General features: G+C 29.5%; 1 protein-coding gene across 1 annotated transcript; it reads left to right on the plus strand.

The window, feature by feature from the left end:
- Nucleotides 1-15,371: 15,371 nt before the first annotated feature.
- On the plus strand, nt 15,372-21,672 carry LOC104248196 (tyrosine--tRNA ligase 1, cytoplasmic-like). Its single transcript, XM_009804409.2, has 10 exons — nt 15,372-15,525; nt 15,858-16,005; nt 17,188-17,477; nt 17,567-17,663; nt 18,597-18,702; nt 18,795-18,877; nt 19,043-19,188; nt 19,288-19,393; nt 20,313-20,372; nt 21,363-21,672. Exons 1-10 carry the CDS (start codon nt 15,443-15,445, stop codon nt 21,381-21,383), a joined length of 1,140 nt encoding a protein of 379 aa, XP_009802711.1. The 5' UTR covers nt 15,372-15,442; the 3' UTR covers nt 21,384-21,672.
- The last annotated feature ends 276 nt before the right edge of the window (nt 21,673-21,948 follow it).

A 21,948-nucleotide genomic window follows, 5' to 3' on the forward strand; every position in this document is an offset into this window, starting at 1 on the left:
AGTTTTAATTTGTTATCTAATTTTTAGTTTTTTATCTAGTAAAACTTTAATTTTATAGTCCTATCCATAGTTTGAGCGTTTTCACCATAATTTTAATCTAAATCTCAAGTTCAAATCGCCTTTCCCTTTTATTTCTAATATTAAATATTTTTAAATTTTGTATTATTGCTATTAAGTTACCTAATATATAGTATTTTATTTTCTTATGTGGCTTTCATTAACATGCCTCTTTATTTAATATCATAATTTATTTATATCCTTTAATATTATTATATAAATCGATGTATGATTTTTTATACATTGAAATAAATATTTATTTTATTTAAAATTAATACTCAAAATTAATAAATAGTCTAAATTTATTAATAATATTTTTAAGCATTATATATTTACTTTATTTTATTTTTTAAACTAATTCTTAGTATAAATACCTCACACTATCTCTAATTTATTAATATTTTGATTTTTTTTAATCTTTTTAATCTTTTTAATCTATTAAATTTCAGTTATGTGGCCTTATCCACATCATGACCTTTTTTTATCATAATAAAAAACTTTTTTATATCAAATTTAAATAAGTTTTATCCTTCTTTGTTTTTATGATATAAATTTTGATTTTTTCTCTGTTTGTTTCTTATTTTGCTATTGTATATTCAATACTTAATATTATTAACATTGTCATGTGTTTTTTATTAGTTTGCTTAAATTTAATATCCACTTCTATCACATTCATTTAATATAATACAAATAATAAATAAAAATCATTTCAATAGTAACTTTAACTCTATTGCTCATATTCTTAAATATGATTTTTCTTATCATATTAAAAAAAAGTCCCATCTCAAATTCAAATATATCTTATTCTTCTATTTTATCCATTGGACTACAATTTTAAAAATCGTCTTATACTTTCAAACTTAACCTAGCAATACTCAATTCAAATATTAATCGTAAAACTCTAATTGTTGCAACAATATTTTCACTGTTATTTTAAGAAATATTTCTTTGTCCGAATTGTCAACATTAATATATATATATATATATATATATATATAACTATTTAATTGTTTTTGCTACCATAACTGAATTATACATAAAATTTAATTAAAAATACCTATAGTAATGTATATTGTTCACAAATAAGGTCAGATACAAAGCTTGTACTAAATAAAAAATTATTATTTCAACTTAAAATTAATGTGTTAGATACAAAATAAAAACTTAATTGATTTTTTCTCAAAAAAGGATACCTACCATAACTGAATTATACACAAAATTTTAATTAAAGATACCTATAGTAATGTATATTGCACCCAAATAAGATTAGATACAAAGCTTGCACTAAATAAAGAATTATTATTTCAACTTAAAATTGATGTGTAAGATACAAAACATTCGCGAAGAATATTACAGAATTTAAATTATGTTATGTGATCTAATTTGTTTGAGCACATTCTATCATATTGCTTGAATTAAATTCCAACTATCTTCTTGTTACCCAATGAAACATACCAATAAAAGAATCTTATGAAATTATAAAAAGATTCATATAATCACAAATAGCTTTTCAGTTCATTATTTTTCTTTATTACATAATCTACTATACTTAGTATTATTTCATTACGTTTTATTAGCTTGTCACTTTACTTAAATTTTTTTTCAATTACTCGCCTATTAATATAACACAGATATATATTTTTCTTACTCCTAAAATTTTTCTTGAAACTTTTATTCTACTGTTCATCTTCAAAAGTCCAAAGTTATTAATTTTTTTTAAAACAAATTCAAATTATAAATATCAACAAATATGCAGTACTAATTATGAATTTGAATGTGTTCTTTACTATTAAGTTTTTTTGTTTAATAATTATTATTATACTATATACAATAAGCAAATAAAAAATTTCCACTCTCTTTTATGTTTAACATAAATTTCAAATTATGGGTTTTATATTTAATTTACTTTCTTATAAGATAAATTCACATATTTTACTTAATATCTACTCTTTTGCTTGGAAGTTTTTCAGTATTTGATATTTTTGATTTTTACTTTGTCTATTAAGATTAAGATATATGCTATTGTCCATTGTATATATGACTTTTCTCACCATAATTCAAAAAATACATTTTCACCTCAAATTCAAATAGATCTTATCATTCTATATTTTTATATTTAATTTTTTAAAACTTTTGTCCTTTTGTTACTTGTTTATTATTATGATATTATTGTTACTTACAATTGTTATATTGCGACGCAATTTTTTAGGAGCTTGGATCTTGACTTAATGTTATTGATTATTATTTTTTTAGTAACTCCGAAAATTTAATTGATCACAGTTCTTGAATAGTTTATCAACAATATTTTATATAGGATATATTTAAAATTTACTATTTTGATTGTAAATTTTCAATATTTGATATTTTTTATTTTATGACTTTGTCTGTTAAGATTCCAATATATATATATATGATATTTTTTATCATAATTCAAAAAAAGTTTTGTCATCTCAAATTCAAATAAGTCTTATCCTTCTTCTTACATTATTCTTACTTAGAATTGTTACATTGCGATATAATTTTTATTAGCTTGCGCAGTAAATTCTTGTTATGTATTATTATTTTTTAATATTAAATAGATAAAATAGATTTTTATTACTACAAAAATTTAAGTGTTCATAGTTTTTTATATAATTTAAATTTATCAATAATATTTTGTGTATTATTTTGTTACTTTATTTCATTTTTAAATCAAGTCAAAGTATAATATACTCATACTATTTTTGTCCACCTTTTGTACATTTTATGTGATATCTTAATTAATTTTTCCCATTTAGAATTCTTCTATAGTCATAATATTACATTTTATACTAAATTGTGATTTCAAATTGGTCCAAAGTATAAACCGAAGTTTTGTTTATTTGTTATAAATCTATCATTTTTTTAATATTTGATATTTTCTTATTGTACACCATAGCAATTAAATTATTCTTTTCTTTTATCATTAATATAAAATATTTAACTTTAAACATAAATATTATCATACTAAATAATCTCTTAAAATTGTAATTTTTTGCTTTAATTTTTTTTATTACCTAATATTTTTGGTTTTTGGCTTTATCTATTAAAATTTGAGTTACGTGCTATTATAAAAATGTATAATTGTTCTCGTCATAACTCAAAAATACTTTCTGATTTCAAATTCAAATAAATCTTATATTTAATTTTTTTTGTAACACGGTAAATAAAATTGTGGAAAGATATTATATAAGGAACATTTTTTTTATACAATGTATGTTTGAAAATTCAAATTACACAAAAAATTTATATATCACCTACCTCGTTTTAACGTGAATATATATCTTTAGTTCATTTTCTTTATATCTTGGGTCAAATACTTTTAAGCAACGTGATAGTCAATGTTTCAAAATAAAATATTTGAACAAACCATAATTTTAACTTAAATTAATAAACGCAATGGCCGAATTTTAACTAAGAAAAATTGATAATGAATGCCAAAAATCAAGCATATTAATTCAAAATAAAAAGGTACAATTACATATTTATCGGAAATGTATATATGATAGATATAGATTTAGATATGGATTAGATTTGTCTTAAACATATGTAGATTTTGTCTTAAAAGTGTCAAGTGTCATTTTCTCAATACACCACTTGACTTACTTTCATGCTTCACTATCCTCCTTTTAGTATAATATAGATATAGATTATTATTATTATTATTATTATTATTATTATTATTATTATTATTGTTATTATTACTACTACTTACATAAATCTAAAACATATAGCTTGTTGCATATGTAGTTATTTCAAGCTTAAATTCCGTTCTCCTTTATTTTCAATCGAAAATTTTGAGTTTTAATTTTATTTTTAAATTTTATGATCTATTTTTTTTACTATAACTAATTTTATAATTATCTTTATCTTAAATCCTAGATTTTGGAGGCAAAATTTAAAAGAGTTATTGCGTTATCCATTGCTTAATATTGTCACACTATTTATGTGATTTTTTTTAGCTTGCTACTTACTTCATACCTTTGTTCGCCATTTCCGTTATAACATATTATATATAGATGAATATGAGCTTTCTTTCTATTAAAATAATATTTCCATTTATTTTTAATATTCATTTTATAGTGTTTAAACTTATAAATATTATTTTGAGTATTAAGTATTTACTTGCTTTATTTTATTATTTAATGTAGCATTAATGAGAAAATTATATGGGTCGATAACTTTTTTTTGATAACTCAAACTAAATCATTGTTTCCTTATATAATAACCCAGAACGTACAAAATCTTATATCCAAATTAAAATGATATGTAGTCAAAGACAATCTAATAACTATGTAAATTAAATTTGATCAAATCTTGTCTTAATCTTTATTAGATTTGTCTAAAATATTTTTAGATTATGTCTTAAAAGTGCCAAGTGGCATTTTCTCAACATACCACTTGGTTTAACCTCATGCTTCATTATCCTCCTTTTAATATAATACTAGTATTAGTACCCGCGCGATGCGCGAACACAAATCATGTCGAGTTGTGATTTGGATTATTTGAATTATGTATAAATAGCTTTAAAATATAAACCTTCCAGATTAAATTTATTGATAATCATTAGATATTAATTAAGAAGCAAGACATGAAACCATTTCGCAAATCTCATAATGGATAACCTGTTTTCTTTTTCTATATTTATATAATCCAATAGGTTAATTTTAGTACTTGAATTTCGTTTCGTTATCAATATTAAAAATTACTAACTATATCATGTGGTGATTTGTTTCATTTGAACATATTAAATTATATTATTTTAATAAAATTCTCAGTATTAGTTTATTTTTTATCTCAAGCTTTAATAAGTTTTATTCTTTTAAATTTTACACAATTTTTTTGTTTTTTGCTTATAATTATAATATTATTTATTATTTAATATTATTATACTTTCATGTGATTTTTTCGGCTTACTAATTGACTTTATATTTTGATTATTATCCTTTTAATAATTATAATATATGTTTTATTCTTGAAATTTAATATATTTTACGCTTTTATCCTCTTACTCAAAACTATTTTACTATTTAAATCTATCAATAGTATTTTTGAAAATAATTTAATTATTTACTTTATTTTATTTTAAATTAATTTAAAGTATAAATATTCTCACATTGTATCTATTTTTTTCTTTATATAGTCTCTTCCCTATTAAGAAATGTTTAATTAGTATTTTACCCATAATAAAAATAATATCATATTTGACTTTAAGTTGTAACTTTGATTAGTATAAAATATTAATATATAAGTTCTTTTATTATTATATTCCAAATTTATTAAGTTTTCTTATATTTATTTTTTGTATTACATGCAATAAAAAAAATTCTCTTTTAGTTTCAACATACAAAATTTGACTTTTAATTTTAGTTAATAAAATTACTTATATTAGATATTTATTTTATATTTTTAAATTTTAATTCTATATCTAGTAAGACTTTAATTTTTGGTGCCACTTTATTTAGTATTATTATCCATTACTATCCTTTAATATAATATAGATAATCTAGAAACTTTTTAATCTTAAAATAAATATCTATTTTTAAAAAAATATTTCTTGAATTCTTAAGCTATTTAAATTTATCAATAGTATTTTATTTCACTTTATTTTATTTTCTAAACTAATTCTTAGCATAAATATTCTCACGCTATTTCTAATTTATTTTAAATATTTTTAAGTTCTTATTTTATCTGTTAGACATAAGTTGTGTGGTATTATCCTATGATATTTTTTATCATAATAGATAAATAACAACTTTCTCGTCTCAAATTTAAATAAGTTTTAGCATTTTCTTTATGATGAAAGATTTGATTAATTTCTCTCTATTTATTCCTTATTTTTGCTATTCTGTTATTCAATACATAATATTATTACATTGTTATTATGTGGCTTTCATTAGCTTGTTTAATTTAATATCTATTTCTACCACACTCATTTTAATATTAATCATAAAAGTTAATTTCTTATTTGTTTGAACACATTATATCTAATGATAATGTTTTCATTATCATTTTATTTCTCTATATACTATTTCTAAAAATAATAAAATTATGAAATGAAAGAAAAGAAAACAGATCAAGTGGTTAGTGAATAATTATATTTGGAAAGCTATCAAAATTTATTTACTATAAGAATGTGAGTCAATTTTAATTGATTTCTACCATAAATTAAATTTGATCAAATCTAAGTTGTTTTAATCCTTATTAAATTTGTCTAAAAATCTATTTAGATTATGTCTTAAAAATGCTAAGTGACATTTTCTGAATATGCCCCTTGGCTTAATGTCATGCCTCACTACCTTCCTTTTTAATATAATATATATAGAAGATATAAATATTTAAGTTTTTTCTTATCTTATAAATAATTGTATACTTTATATAAGATCTTATTTTACTGCTTGAATATTTTAATTTTTGAAGTCAATAAATCTTTAATATCATAAATAAATTTTAGTTTTATTTTATATTTTAACTAACTTCAAAGTATAAATAGTCATAGGTTATCTCAATTTATGTTTTTGTATATTTTTTATTTTTTCCAATTATAGTTTTTAATTAATTTTTTACCTTCTAGTTAATTTAGAAGAAAATCTATGAGTGAATCAATATATATATATATATAAATATATATATATATATATATATATATATATATATATATAAAGAGAGAGAGATTATATTTGTCTAAGATATATTAAGATTATGTATAAGATTCATTAAACTACTTCTCTTAATTACTTTTCGTTTATAATTTCTAATAATTAATATCTTATAATTGCCAAGTGGCTTCATTTTAGCTTGTCACTTGACTTAACCACAATGCATACTACTCTCTTTTTAATATAAATATAATATAGATAGATATAGATATAGATTTTATTTATTAATTATTAATCTCTCTTTTTCCAATACCTTGTTGGACTCGGACTAATAATTAGCCGAAAATTCCACTAGCGTCGATTGCGAGACCTTAATTATTTACTCTTAAGATCTTTTTCTTTATCCTTTAACCAGTCACCTACTTTCATCTCCTTTATTTGAGTTTAGTTCAATTGAAATCAATTTTTAATTTTGAAGGATAAAATTTTAAAGAATAATTTATACGTAAGGGGCAGGATGGATGAAATGGAAACTCGCTTCTGGTGTTTTGTGTGACAAGAATGTGCCATCAAAACTTAAAGGGTAAGTTCTACAGAGTGATGATCAGACCAACGATGTTGTATGGGGCTGAGTGTTGGCCAGTCAAGATCGCTCATGTCCAGAAGATGAAGGTAGTAGAGACGAGGATGTTGAGATGGATGTGCGGGCACACCAGGTTAATTAGGATCAGAAATGAGGTTATTCGCGACAAGGTGGGTTTGGCCCCTATTGAGTACAAGATGCGGGAAGTGCGGCTTAGGTGGTTTGGTCATGAGAGGAGGAGGAGCACAGATACCCGGTGAGGAGGTGTGAGAGGTTTACATTAGATGGCCTACAGAGGGATAGAGGTAGGCCAAATAAAAGGTGGAGAGAGGTGTTTAGGCAAGAAATGGCGCAACTTTAGCTGACCGAGGACATGACTCTTGATAGGAAACTATGGGGGTCGAGGATTAGGGTAGGTAGTCTAGAGTATTCGTAACAATAGTATCGGCATGCAATCTCGCTTTCTATTGGTAGTAGGTTTTTATGACTAATCGTTGTTTTCTTTCATTGTTGATCACCTTACTGTCATGTTGTTTTTATTCTGCTTTTATATGGCTTTAATTTTAATACGATCCCTTGTCTATATTTCTATTAATGTGGTGCTTATTCTTTCTTGAACCAAGGGTCTATTGGAAACAACCTCTTATCCTCACAATGTAGGGATAATGTTTGCGTATACACTATCCTCCCCAGATCCACGATGTGAGATGATACTGGTATGTTGTTTTTGTTGTATAAGTCATAATATTTAAAGGTTGGGCATACTTTTTATATTTGCGGGAGATAAAACTTTCATAATCATAAATTATTCAACAATTAACCATTAAGAAGGGTATGGATGGTTAGATTTTTAATGATACAAAAACTATTTTTTTTTTATAAATCCCAACAGATAATAATAGAAATTTAGTATCAATTGTAACAATCATTTTAAAAAGTTTTAATGATCAAATATAGTAAATTGTCTCGCAATAATAACAAGCAAACTATATCTTAAACTATATCTTAAAAGATACAGCTTACGAGAATATGCTCTTATTTTAACTATTTGATCTAGTAAGTATTGGCGAAAAACATATGAAATTGGGAGACTGGCATTTATCCCAAGTTAATGAATGAGATGATTAACTTTAATAGTATATTTTCATAATAAAGTATAAAAATTGTAATAACGTTGTATCTTTTTATTTTTATTTCATAAACTACCGTTGAAGTGATCCAGGTAAATGCAAGTTAAATAATTAATAATAAAATAATTAATAAAAATAATATAATGAAAAATTCAACATGAATTGAATGACATCCTGAATTTTGGTTTCGGAACCTGGTATAGGTCCAATACTGTATGTATGACTTGTTTGTCAAATTTGTTGAGGAACGGAGTCGGTTTGACGTGATTCGGACGTCCGACTGTGAAAATAGAAGTTTCAAAGTTTTCTTGAAAATTGTATTTGATTTGGTGTTCAATTCGTAGTTCTAGGTGTTATTTTGGCGATTTGATCGAGCGAGCAAGTTCGTATGATGTTTTTAGACTTATGTGCACTTTTGGTTTAGAGCTTCAAGGGCTCGAGTGAGTTTCAGATTGACTATAGAGTGAAATTGGACTTAGAAAGTGTTGCTGGTGTTTCAGTTCTGGTGCAGGCCTCTGGTCTCGCATTTGCGAGATCAGGCATCGCATTTGCGACCTCTAATGGGTTCGCATTTGCGAAGAGTACCTGGGCCACATTGAGTTCGCATTTGCAAAACATACTTTGCATTTGCGAAGTGAGTCAAGAGGGGGCAGTGATCGCATATGCGATCCAGTGGTCGCAATTGCGGAAGGGTCAATGTTCGCATTTACGAACAATTCATCGCAAATGCAATGAAAGCAAGAATGTGAAACTTTCACATTTGCGATAGGTTCTTTGTATTTGCGGGGCTCGCATTTGTGAACCCCATGTCGCAAATGCGACACCTGCAATTGATCAAATGGGACTTAGACGTGATTTTTTGTTCATTCTTCAAATTTTCAAACTTAGAAACCCTAGAGACAATTTTTCAAGGAGATCTTCTTCCCTGAATCATTGGTAAGTGATTCTAAACTAGTTTCTTTCAATATTTCACTACATTTCTCAAGATTTAAGCCTAAAATCTAAAGTTTTCATGGTGGAAATTTGGGGGTTTTGCGTAGAATTAGGGATTTTTGAAAAATGGAGATTAAGACCTCGAATTGAAGTCGATTCCAAAATAAATTATATAACCGGGCTCGTGGGTGAATGGGTAATCGATTTTTGGTCTGAATTTCGCGTTTGGACCAAGCGGGCCCGGGTGTTGACTTTTGTTGACTTTTTCAATAATGACCTAAATTGAATCCTTTGCAACTGTGGGTAGTTCCTGAGGCTTATTTTGAATCATTTGGTTGGTAAATTGCTAGATTCTATTGGTTCGGATGCTCGTTTGAAAGGCAAAGCGGTGGTTGAGCTTTGAGTTTGGTCATTGGAACGAGGTAAATGTCGTGGTTAACCTTGACTTGAGAGAATATGACTTGTTTGTCTAATTGCTACATGTTTATGTTGTGTACAACATACATGTGAGGTGACAAGTACTTATGCATTGTTGTCGGGTTAAAACATGTAGGTGAGACTTGTTTCTTGCAATTATTGCTTCCTTTGATCACGTTATCCATGTTTAGACTAGTTATTTGTTAAATTGACCGTTCTTATCATGTTTATGGGTTTTGGGTGATAATTGAGTATTGATTTCAAAGTTGAGGTTAGTATTGTAGAACCAATATTGAAGTAAGACTTGCTCTTGATATTCTATACTCCTGTTGTTATTTGTTCATTTCTATATGGTGATGGAGAGTGTTAATACACGAAGGGTGATGTCATGCTATATTGTGAGAGTTAATGCATGAAGGATGATGTCGTACCATATTGTGAGTGTTAATGCACGAAGGGTGATGTCGTGCCATGTTATGAGAGTTAATGTACGAAGAGTGATGCCGTGCACTTTCCTTTATTGTGTTTAATTACTTTCACTGGTTCAAGGCATATTGGTTGTTCTAGTTATCATTTCTGCTATGATTTTCTTATCTTGTATTCCTTCAGCATGCCCCCCTCCCGATATTACTTGTCTAGCTCTTATTTGCTCTAATTTTGTACATATACTGTTATCTGCACAAGTTTATTATGTAGGAGTCTTGTCATAGCCTCATCACTACTTCGTCGAGGTTAGGCTCGACATTTACGAGCTCATGGGATCGATTGTACTCATACTACACTCTGCACTTCTATTGCAGATTTTGGTACCAGCCCTAGTCGTCCATGAGTTGGAGCAGCTTGGATCTTCTTATTCGGAGACTCGAGGTAGATCTGTTGGCGCCCGCAAGCCTTCAAGTCCCCTCCTATGTTTTCTTATTTCAGTGTTTCCTTTCTCTCAAACCTTTGTATTTCTTTCGGAGCCTATTTGTAGTAAAATCTAGAAACTCGTGAGTTGTGACTCCAAATCCGTACTATAATAGCTTCTGGGCATTATGTCAGTCCACAACTGGTTTTATCTTATTAAAAACTTAATTGACTTTGTCTATTGAAATTAAATGAAATTGACTTAACAGTTCTCTAACCTTGGTTTGCCTAGCAAGGGAAATGTTAGGCGCCGTCACGATCCCGAAAGTAAAAATTCCGGACATGCCAGATACATACACTATGCAGCAAAGAGGACCATGTTTGCAACAATAATTATATGAATACATATCAGCTCTCACATTTCTACCCAATTTTTCCTCTCTTCCTGCATCCAAAGCAATCCTCGGTCCCCTATTCCAATCGTATTAATATACTAAAAAAAACAGACGACCAACAATTTAAAATGAGAAAAAAATTGATCTAGAGAAAAGAGAATAACTTGTCTTATATGTTATTCTTTGCTTGTGCTAAAGTTAACTCCCACACCACCAAAGAATGTGGGGGAGCGGATGGGTTACTCTTCTCTTAATCAGAAGTCTCGAGTTCGAGCCTCGGGTATAAAAAAATTCTTGGTAGGAAGCTCGATTCTTGTGTATGAAAAAATTCTTTGTAGGGATCGCTTTCCCCCGTATGAGGCTCTACGCGGCACGAATTGGGATATAATCGGGCTCCAATACGGATACCGAATGGGAAACAAAAAAAAATGTTAACTCTCACAAATTCTCCAGTTTGTTCAATCAAGACAATGAAACAGAACAAATGAAATACCTATACCGAAGTACTTTCAAGTTGTGAAAATTTCCATATCTTTAGCAAAATGAATCTGAAATAGTTTATAAGCTAAGAATATTAAAACTTTTGAAATGCTTGTTACATTTACATAAATTTTAAAAGGAGTATTTTGAAAAACGTAAAGACTTCATTGCACCATGATTAGTTTATTTTAAATGCATCATGATAACTTAATAAGTATATTAAGAGTTTCAAAGCAAAGCGCTAAAATTATAAGGCAGTTATTTTAATTTATTTTTATAAATATTTAACATTTACTGAACGATAAGTTTATATTATGATACAAAATTATTATAGAAGTAATGTTTAAATGAATGGCAAAATGGTCATTCAACATTTGATGGATGTTTTAGTAATTCAACCTTCACTTTAGAGCTTCACACTTATAATATAGTACTAGTTCTGAGCACACACATTGTGCGTGTACCTCATATCAGTGAGTATAAACTTTTTTAAAATCATATAAATATACATTTTGAGGTAAAATTCCATAGATACACCTGTAAAAATATACATGAATAGTTTTATTTGATAAAAGTAAAAAAGTGGGGAGATAGAGAGCAAAATGAACACGACAGGATGAATATGAAGTGTTCCTAAGATTATTCGACAATTGATATAGTTCTATTTCAATGGAAAAAAAATAAGTAGGAATTTGAATTTAAATGTAAGCCCATCATATGAGAATTGAGAGTAACAATCTAACATGCTTTTTCTGTTGAAGGCAACAAATATTTATTAAACATCCAAGCCAAAATAGTTTTGCATCATAGAAACACCATTGTTCTCTAAATGAGAAGAGTACAAAAAAATTAAACATGAAGGATAGAAAACTTAAGTTTACACCTAATAGTATCTCTAAAGAACAAGAAAATGCTCAATCTTCTAATAGTATGTGCCTAATATCAAATTAGTATAATAAAGATAAACACACACATATATACACACACGCGTAGGACTAAAACTAATTTGAGGCTTTTGCTTCACACCAAGATAACGTATTCAAGAATAGATACAAATAGAAAAGAATAGCATGAAATATGAATAACAATGTTTACACCTCTACACAGTGGCAGACTCAGGATTTTGTGCAAGCGGGTTCAATCTTAGAATTATATAACTTAAGTCGTAAAATAGTAGTTGTCAAATGGGTTCAAATAAATATTTATACAAAATTTACACAGCTTTAATCCTAATTTATACATATATACAATATTATTTTTTTGTAAAGCGAGTTCAGTTGGACCCGCTAGCCACCACTTGGGTCCGCCACTGCCTCTGCACATGAGGGAGGATAGTTCTTCCTAGGTTATACAAGTGCGAAGAGTAGAGATCTAGAATATAATGAAAAGATTATAAATTCTACCTTAAATTGTCAGAGATTTTCGTCTTTGAAAATGTTGAATATATAGTTCAAGAAGTTGCATGTACAGCCCAAAATGAATTTTGTTTGCTCTTTTCGTCGCTGCTATCAACTCCATATAATGCTTTTAATGTCTTTATTTGTGTAGAACAAATCTTCAACAATCAGTAGTAGTTGGCTGAAACTGCAACAGCAACACAGTAACACTTGTTACATTCTTTATTCCATTTTCTATTAAATAGACAAATAAGCAAATAGAAATAATATTTAAAAACATGAATAAAATATTCTTTTGCAAGTCATATGAAATAAGCAAATTGATAGCAGTTACGTATAAGGTTAAATATCAAGCAGTCATATAAATAAAATCAAAATTGGACAAGATTATTCTAGACAAAAAGATAGAGTTTTGCAAGGTGCTCGATTAGACTTTTCATGTATAAGAAATGAGTCAATAAAATATAGTTTCACTGAAAATACATACAAGAACTATAAATTAGCACAACACTCACAAAAACTAACAGTAAAAGAAAAAAGTTACCTGATTAATATTTGTAGATTGATTGCATGCAAATAGTAAGTAGATTTGCCAAATAAAAGAACAATATTCATTTATTGGAAAGAAATTCCAATAGACAATGATTTGATAGCGGAAAGAATTGTTTAATTGACTTAGTTTTATAGAGTGACAGAAAAGATGACAAAAGGATGAATAGTAATAATTATTAGAAGCCGAAAAGACAAACATTGAATGGAATTCTAAAGGTTTGGGAGAATTTATACATTTTTGCAATAATGTAAGAAAAATGAAAGGGCACCAAGGATTTGAATCGGTTTCACTAATTGACTGTACCGGAAATTCACTCTTCTTATTTATCAAGGTAATGCAAATATTTTTTTTTGGAAAGTAATTTACTTTTTAGTACGAGAATATTATAGGAATAGTATTTAAATGAAGGGTAGAATGATCATTCAATTTTTTATGGACATTTTCATCTTTCAACTTTTGACATTAGCACCTTTCCCCTATATATATATATATATATATATATATAATATTGTAAATTTTTTAAAAGGACATTAAGTACAAAATATCATTTAATGGGAAGTAATTTTAATCTTAGATAAAGGATAATCTGGTCTTTCAATTTTTGAAGGTTATTATGGTAAATTAGCTTTACCTAAAAGTCTTCGTGCTTATAATATAGTATGATGATGATGATATGATATGATGATGATGATAATTATATCTTAAGTTTTAGGCAAGTTCAAAAATTTATACAGGAAAATTTACTTTGTAGTAGTAACACTAGTCTTAGGGTACACGCTTTGCTCGTATACATATATTAATGAATATTAATTTAAAATTTTACAACAATATTTTTGAATAATGTATTTGAGTTATTAAATAAATTATATTATAAAATATGTTTTTTAAAATGATAGAATATTGATCCCAATTAGCTAGATTGTCTGATGTGAATTTATGTTTGAAGAGTAAAAAAAGTTGATCAATACTTTTCGAAGGACATCATTTTTAGAGTGCACGCTTTGCATGTATACCCATATTTGACATTCAATTCTTATGTATCATTTTGAAAGTATTTCTTGAATTTGATGTTGAGCTAAATAGTATCATAATTATGTATATTGATTATATTATATCAAATTATAGTGGAGCATTTAATAAAATAAGTATTTACATTTTAGTACATAAGATTTATAAAAGGAATGTTAGATTAAGGGGTAATGGACATACTATTATATACTCCGAAAAATCAAACATATTTGTTTTTACCAAAAAAATATTTTTCCTTTTCCTTTTTAATTAAGATATAATTAATTGCTAATAATTCTATGACAAAGAGTAATTTAAACCTACAACAAATAATAACTACTTTTTACTTATTCTCTTAACTTAAATTCTCGAGAAAAAAATCTTATCTAGTGATAAAAATTAGACGTCTAATATCATACAAATGGATAATTTGTTATCTATTATATGTTCGGATTAGAAATTGACAAATTAATTACCTTTTTTTGTCTTAGTTTAATAAAAACTTTCAATATAAAAACTACGACTTTGAAAGTACATGTCTAGATTGTGCATATTTAATTTTTATATATAGTACCATATTTATAAGTAGAAATAAAATGATTTTTTCCTACCTATGAAAAAAATTATTAACAAAAAATTTAGTTGAAATCAAGGTCCTAAATATTAGGAAAATCATTATTCTTAAATATTAGATAATTAATGATATTTTGATAAGACTCTATTTTGAAAGGATCAAAAAGGCGAATGACATTTTGCTAAGATATCTATATTAAAATTAAAAAAAATTAATATTCAACTCAACAGATTGTATCATAAGGTAAAGTTAAAATTGGTAAAATAAAATGCTTTAGACAAAAAATGAAAAAATATAATTAGACAAAATTCAGTTGTTGACCGATCAGCCATAGTTCTGCGCACACGTGGCAAAATGCTATTCGTTCTATCCATCTTCTTCTTCTTCAGAACAGTCGTGCCACTCCTAAACCCTAATTCTCTCTCTCCGCAGCAAAATCTCAGTTTTGAAAGATGGATAACAAAGAAGCTTCAGAAGCCATTGATGCACTCTCATTGACAGCTTCCTCATCCAACCCTTCCATTTCAACTTCGCAGTAAGTCTCTCTCTCAGTATGCTCCCAGGGATGATGTAGTTTCTATTTGGAGTACTTTTGTCTAATTTAATTTCCGATGAGCATGTTAAATCGGGTAACACATGACAAATTATTGAGTATTGGAATGTATGACACCGAATAAACAGACATGGAAGATTCATATAGCTGTCCCAATTTACTCAATTAGTTTGGGATAGGGGATTAGTTGATTGATGTAGTGAGATCTCTGAAATTGTGTTTTTTTTTCTTCCCATGTATGAAAGCATATTTTTTTTGTGTGTTTTAGTCTTGTTCGAATGTAAGATTAAATTTGTTGCATATTCTGATTTTAGGATGAGATTGGAGGAGAAGTTCAAGATTGTTAGGAGTATTGGCGAAGAATGCATACAGGAGGATGAGTTGATGAATCTTTTGGCAAAGAAGCCACAACCGGTTTGCTATGATGGTTTTGAGCCTTCTGGTCGAATGCACATTGCTCAGGTACATAAACCTGAATTCCACCCACATTCTAACTTACAGGAACGAACATGATAAAAATTTGTCACTTGCCAAGTGTCTGGTTTGCATAATGGATGTGCGTATTTGCCTTTGAATTCTAATTGAACATGATTGTTTTTCCATCCCCCATCCCCCTCCACCCCCCCCAAAAAAAAAAAAAAAAAAAAGAAAAAAAGAAAAAAACACCATGGGTTGACTTAAATTGGTTGCTTCTAGCCCATTATTAGCTGAAAGCACTAGTCAATAAGAGACGGTGGAAAGTAGACTGTAGTAGCTTTAAACTTTTCTGGACACCAAAGTGTGGCACGTCTGGGATCTGTGATTGACAAATGAGGAAAAATGGGGGCTTGAGGAAAGGGAAGGTACAATATATATATATAGAGGGTTTGTTCTTGAAATTCTATGATGCCATTACCAAAAGATAACCCAAATTCTGCCAGTAAAGATAACTGGACGATCAAATTTATTTACTAACTGTTTTGGCAAAAACTTTGGCCTGCATATGGAAGAAAATATAATAGTGGAAACTGGAAAGGTATACAGAGGAAAATCTGGTAAATATTTGGCAATTGTTTGTGAACCATTTCTCTTTGTTTTACCATGGAATAATGTCGAGAGATGCATCATTCTGCAGGAAAGTTTCTGATATAAGCTAATACTTTGGAAATTAAAGTATATGCATTAAAGGGGTATTTTCACCTTTGAGTCTTTAAATGAATCAAATTTAGGAAGATCCATGACTAGATTCCAGTTCCAGGTATGTTCAAAATTATATCTGGATGCTGACCAGTTGTAATGTAGACCATTAGGGAAAACACCGGAGTTGGATCTTTTTCTGGTTAAGAAAAAATGAAAAGAAGGGGAATAATCTCCCCATTTGTATGTCCTTGCAGGTATAAGTGTGAGATCTTGAGAACCTCTAGTTTTAGATAACCCCCAATTGCCTTCATAAATATTTTATTATTTGCTGAAATAGACTTGAATTAAATTACCTAAGTGAAACATTGTTGAATAAGTTTTCAGGAAAATTTATATTTATGCCATTCTTTTTTCATGTTACATTTGTACAGGTCAGATATAGTGGAGGGGCTTGTGTGCAGTTATATGTTCTTTTTAGCATCTCATGACTGTTTCGTTCTTTTTTACAATTTCTTTGCTAAACAGGGAGTTTTGAAGGCACTAAACGTCAACAAACTGACTTCGGCTGGCTGCAAGGTGAAGATCTGGATTGCAGATTGGTTTGCGCAGCTAAATAACAAGATGGGTGGTGATCTGAAGAAAATTGAGGTTGTTGGTCAGTATTTGATTGAGATATGGAAGGCTGTGGGAATGAATCTTGAAGGGGGTCAAGTGGAATTTCTATGGTCTTCAAAAGAGATTAACTCTAGAGCTCATGAGTACTGGCCACTTGTTATGGACATAGCTCGAAGGAACAAGCTTCCCAGGATTTTAAGGTAAAGGATAAAGCAAGTAAAACTCTCTTGCTTCTCCTGAAAAGGACAGTCAGTGATTGCTTACATGTTTTTTTCCCCTTCATTATAAGGTGCTGCCAAATTATGGGTCGGTCTGAGCAAGATGAGTTGACGGCAGCCCAGATTTTTTACCCATGCATGCAATGTGCTGACATATTCTTCCTTAAGGTAAGCTGTTTTATAACTAACTATTTGTAAATAATTTTTAGCTGGATAATTAAATATAAGCATCTTTTGTGAGACTTTATTGGGAATAATAGAGGCACCTTCACATGGTGTTGTAAGAAGTACTTGGAAGAGGTGATTAGGCAGGACATGGCGTTGCTTCAGCTCACCGAGGACATGACCTAGATAGGAAAGTGTGGAGGTCGAGAATTAGGGTTGAAGGTTGATAGGGAGCCGAGGGTGTCTCTTAGTGCTACCGATAGTATTAGTAATATTCTTATTTCCTGTTCCTAGACCTTTTTATTATATGTTGTTTCTTTCTTACTGATAGTATTAGTAATATTTTCTTATCTCTAGATATTTGTTAGTATACGTGAGTCCTTGTTTTCTTTTCTCTTCTTTTCTTGTTATTGTTATGGTTGGTTGCTTCCTTGTCACTGTTCCTTGAGCTAAGGGTCTATTGGAAACAACCTCTCTACCTTCACAAGGTAGGGGTAAGATCTGCATACACACTATCCTCTCTAAACCCCAATTGTGGGATTACACTGGGTTTATTGTTGTTGTACCTTCACGGTTATTCTTGTTTTAGGCATGCAAGTTACCCCTGTAATGTCACTGAACAATTTACTTCTTGCTTGTCTGGGTCAACACTGCAATGTCACTTGACAACCTGGTTCTTGCTTGTCTAGTTTACCAATTGAGTAAAACACGCATTTCAGTTGCTACTAGGCATATAGCTGGATTGCCTTGAGTTTCTAGTTTCAGTGGCATATGCTTCTTGATATGGACAGATATGAGAGCTGCATACATTAGTTTCATTTGTAGCCTGTATTTTTATGTGTGCTTGTCTTCAATCTTCCATGGTCTGTGCGGGAGTGGTAATTATTTGTTTAAATTATGATTCTACCAGCTAAATAAAAATTTTCTTGTTATTAGGCTGACATATGTCAACTAGGCATGGACCAACGGAAGGTTAATGTACTTGCAAGAGAGTACTGTGATGACATCAAGAGGAAAAACAAGCCTATCATATTGTCCCATCGTACGATAATCTTTTTGTATTCTAGAATTCATATTTTACTCAGCTAACTCTTTTGTTTGATATGTTTGTTCCCTTATGATTTTGGCGTGCAGATATGCTTCCTGGTTTGCAGGAAGGTCAAGAGAAGATGTCCAAGAGTGACCCCTCTTCTTCCATCTACATGGAGGATGAAGAGGTATCTAGCTATATATATTAATCACCTGTAACATAGTGCTATATTTGTTTTTAGGTTGATGGCCAGTGTTCATAGTAGATTTCTTAACAGGTGGTTTTGTTGCCTATGAGGTTCTAGTGTAGTGACAGTATTTTTTTTTCCTTGTGCCATGCTTGAACATCAAAGGCAGAAGTAAATCTCAAGATAAAGAAGGCTTTTTGTCCACCAAAGGTCGTAGAAAAGAATCCATGTCTGGAGTACATCAAGTATATCGTCCTCCCTTGGTTTAATGAATTCAAACTTGAGCGAAGTGCTGAGAATGGTGGCGACAAGTGAGTCATTTCATGTATTTCTCATATCCATTCAGCTGGTTTGTAAACACAGTACAATTTTTTAGCTCATCTTTTGGTTTGTTCTTTTTCCCACACTAGGACCTATAAGAATTTTGAAGAATTAGCGGCTGACTATGAAAGTGGGAACTTGCATCCTGCAGACCTGAAACCTGCATTGTCAAAAGCAATCAATAAGATATTACAGGTAGATGGCAACATCTTACTAAGCTGCTGGTAGTTGGTGTTTGTGCTAATCTCTTATGTAGTCCTTGTTTTTAGTATTACATTGATGCATTTGCTAATTTGCCATTTTGTTTTGCATTGACATTTGACTCTGCATTTTGATATTCTACTAGTATTACTTTAGTAGCTTTAACATGAGAAGTACTCTTTTGATTGTTGGTCTTATTACCTGTAGTTCTTTGATATATACAACTAATCATAGCCCGTTTGGCCAAACTTCTAAAATCAGCTTATTTTGAAAAGTGCTTTTCTCAAAAGTACTTTTAAAAAAGTGCTTTTGGTGAGAAGTAGTTTGTGTTTGGCTAATTAATTAGAAAAGTACTTTTGAGCAGTAATTAGTGTTTGGCCAAATTTTTGAAAACTGCTTCTAAGTGTATTTTTCTCAAAAGTGCTTCTCAGAAAAGTGCTTTTGGAGAGAAGCTACTTTTTTTTGCTTCTCCAAAACTGCTTCTCCTCAAAAGCACTTTTTTTTTTCCTTCCAAAAGTTTGGCCAAACACCTCATTTTTTGGCCAAAAGTGCTTTTGGCCGAAAAAAACACTTTTAGCCCAAAAAAAGCTTGGCCAAACAGGCTATTAGCCCCAACACCCTATAGAATAACTTCTTTGTTTGTAGCGTATTTCATCTCTTTAGAGTATCTTTTAAATTTCAAGGTTCTTATTTTAAAGACTCAGTGTAATCAATCATATATGCAATTTAATATCAACAAATAGTAAATTAAGTTATTGCACACTTGATGGCTAGTACCTGGTGCGCTTCAGGTTGTATAGTTAATATCGAATAGACTACTGTCACAAATTGTTTTTATTTTTTTATAGTTCAATATATTTGTGATTCCACCTTTTTTAGTTGTCCTCCTGACTTAGTTTTCAATGTGGTGCAGCCGGTGCGCGATCATTTTAAGAATGATCAGAAAGCCAAAGACCTTATGAAAAGGGTGAAGGTATGTATTCTTGAATTGCCTAAATGTTATGTGTTGGATAAAATGTCTTATTGTGTTAGCTAGACTTTGTCACTTGAGCTCAGGGTACCATCATTTACTTTTCAAAAGAATTACAAAGGGGAATATATTTTCCTGATTCTACCTTGTCTAGAAAGTTCAACTACTGTTGGTTTGTTTAAGTTGCTCTATTTATCAGAATGAAGATTGTTTAAGTAGTTATTATGATTGAAGAATGGATTGTCGAAGTTTTTCCATGATTTTTGAGAAAAGTAATTCTACTTAGACCATCTTGAAGTTGTGGGTCGGGTTAATCCCCCTGTATCATTCTTTCAACACTTGAACTAAGCCATAAATGTTTTTTGTATTGATGGAGTTGAACAGGAGCTGAAATTATGGTGCTCTTGTCTCTTATCTCAGTTTTCTCCATCCTCAAACAAGAAGTACCCTCGTCTCTTTACTTTTCTTGACCCTCATGTCTTTTGCACCACCACCAACTTGTTGTCGTCCCGTATCTTTTTCACCTTTTGCCTCTCCACTTGATTGCTTTGCTGACTGAATTAGTGAGGCTTCTTGATACAAGAAAAGAGAAATCTGAATTATGGGCTGAGTTGGAGTCAGGCTTTACCCCTTTTCCAAGAGGGATGATTGATTGTCTAATCATATGGCTCAAATTGAATATATCGTATCTCCTAGACTATTGGGGTTGCATTTCTTCCAGTGCAAAACATACTATTTCTAATGAAAAAATGAATGATAAAGCGTACAATTCACATTAACACTGTTCCACATAGTCAAATCCACTCACACATTTTAGTCTAGTGTAGATATTCTGTTAGCAAGCTTAAAAGATTATTTGAAAATTGGACATTCAGAACAATAGCATTAGTATATCATTTTGTCGCCAGCCTTGACCATATTCAAGGGGCAAGTGTTCAAAACTAGTGTTATGGCATCTTTCTGATCTCAGTTTTGCTGTCTTCTGTTGTGCAGAGTTTCAAAGTAACGAGGTGAGGTCTAGTTGAATGAAATGACGTGGGTTAGGAGCTGGTGATGGCTGTCTGGAGGTTCCATCCCATTTTTCTCCTGTTTCAAAACCTTAATAGCTTGGTTTTCCAAGAGACGTTAACATCATAGACATTCACCATTTTGATCTAATATATCTTATTCTTGTGTTATTGAAATATCCGAATCATAAGACTGAATTTTGTAAACTGTGATTTCACAGAGGAAATGCCTCTGACACACTTGTTAGAATTTAGCAACATGGTCATTTCCAGATAGGAAGTAATGTCTTTATCAATTGCCTTGCCTATCTGCCAATTCTGCGCTAATTATGTGTGCACCTCTCTGGAGTAGGTTCATATATATTAAAATGATTAAAAATAAAAATAAACTAGAAGTGGCAGAAAAGGAGTTAAGTTGCTTTGCATTCAAAAGAGAAGGTGACATTTTGGTTCTTGCTTGAAAGCTCAAGAGGCCAATTTTGATTTTATCCTTAATTTTTTGTCTAATAATTGAGTAACTTTTTCTAGTTAAATATGATCCACGGAAATTCTGAAATTTGGCATCATCAGCG

The sequence above is a fragment of the Nicotiana sylvestris genome, chromosome 1 (genome assembly GCF_000393655.2).
Source record: "Nicotiana sylvestris chromosome 1, ASM39365v2, whole genome shotgun sequence".
Classification (NCBI taxonomy): Eukaryota; Viridiplantae; Streptophyta; class Magnoliopsida; order Solanales; family Solanaceae; genus Nicotiana; species Nicotiana sylvestris.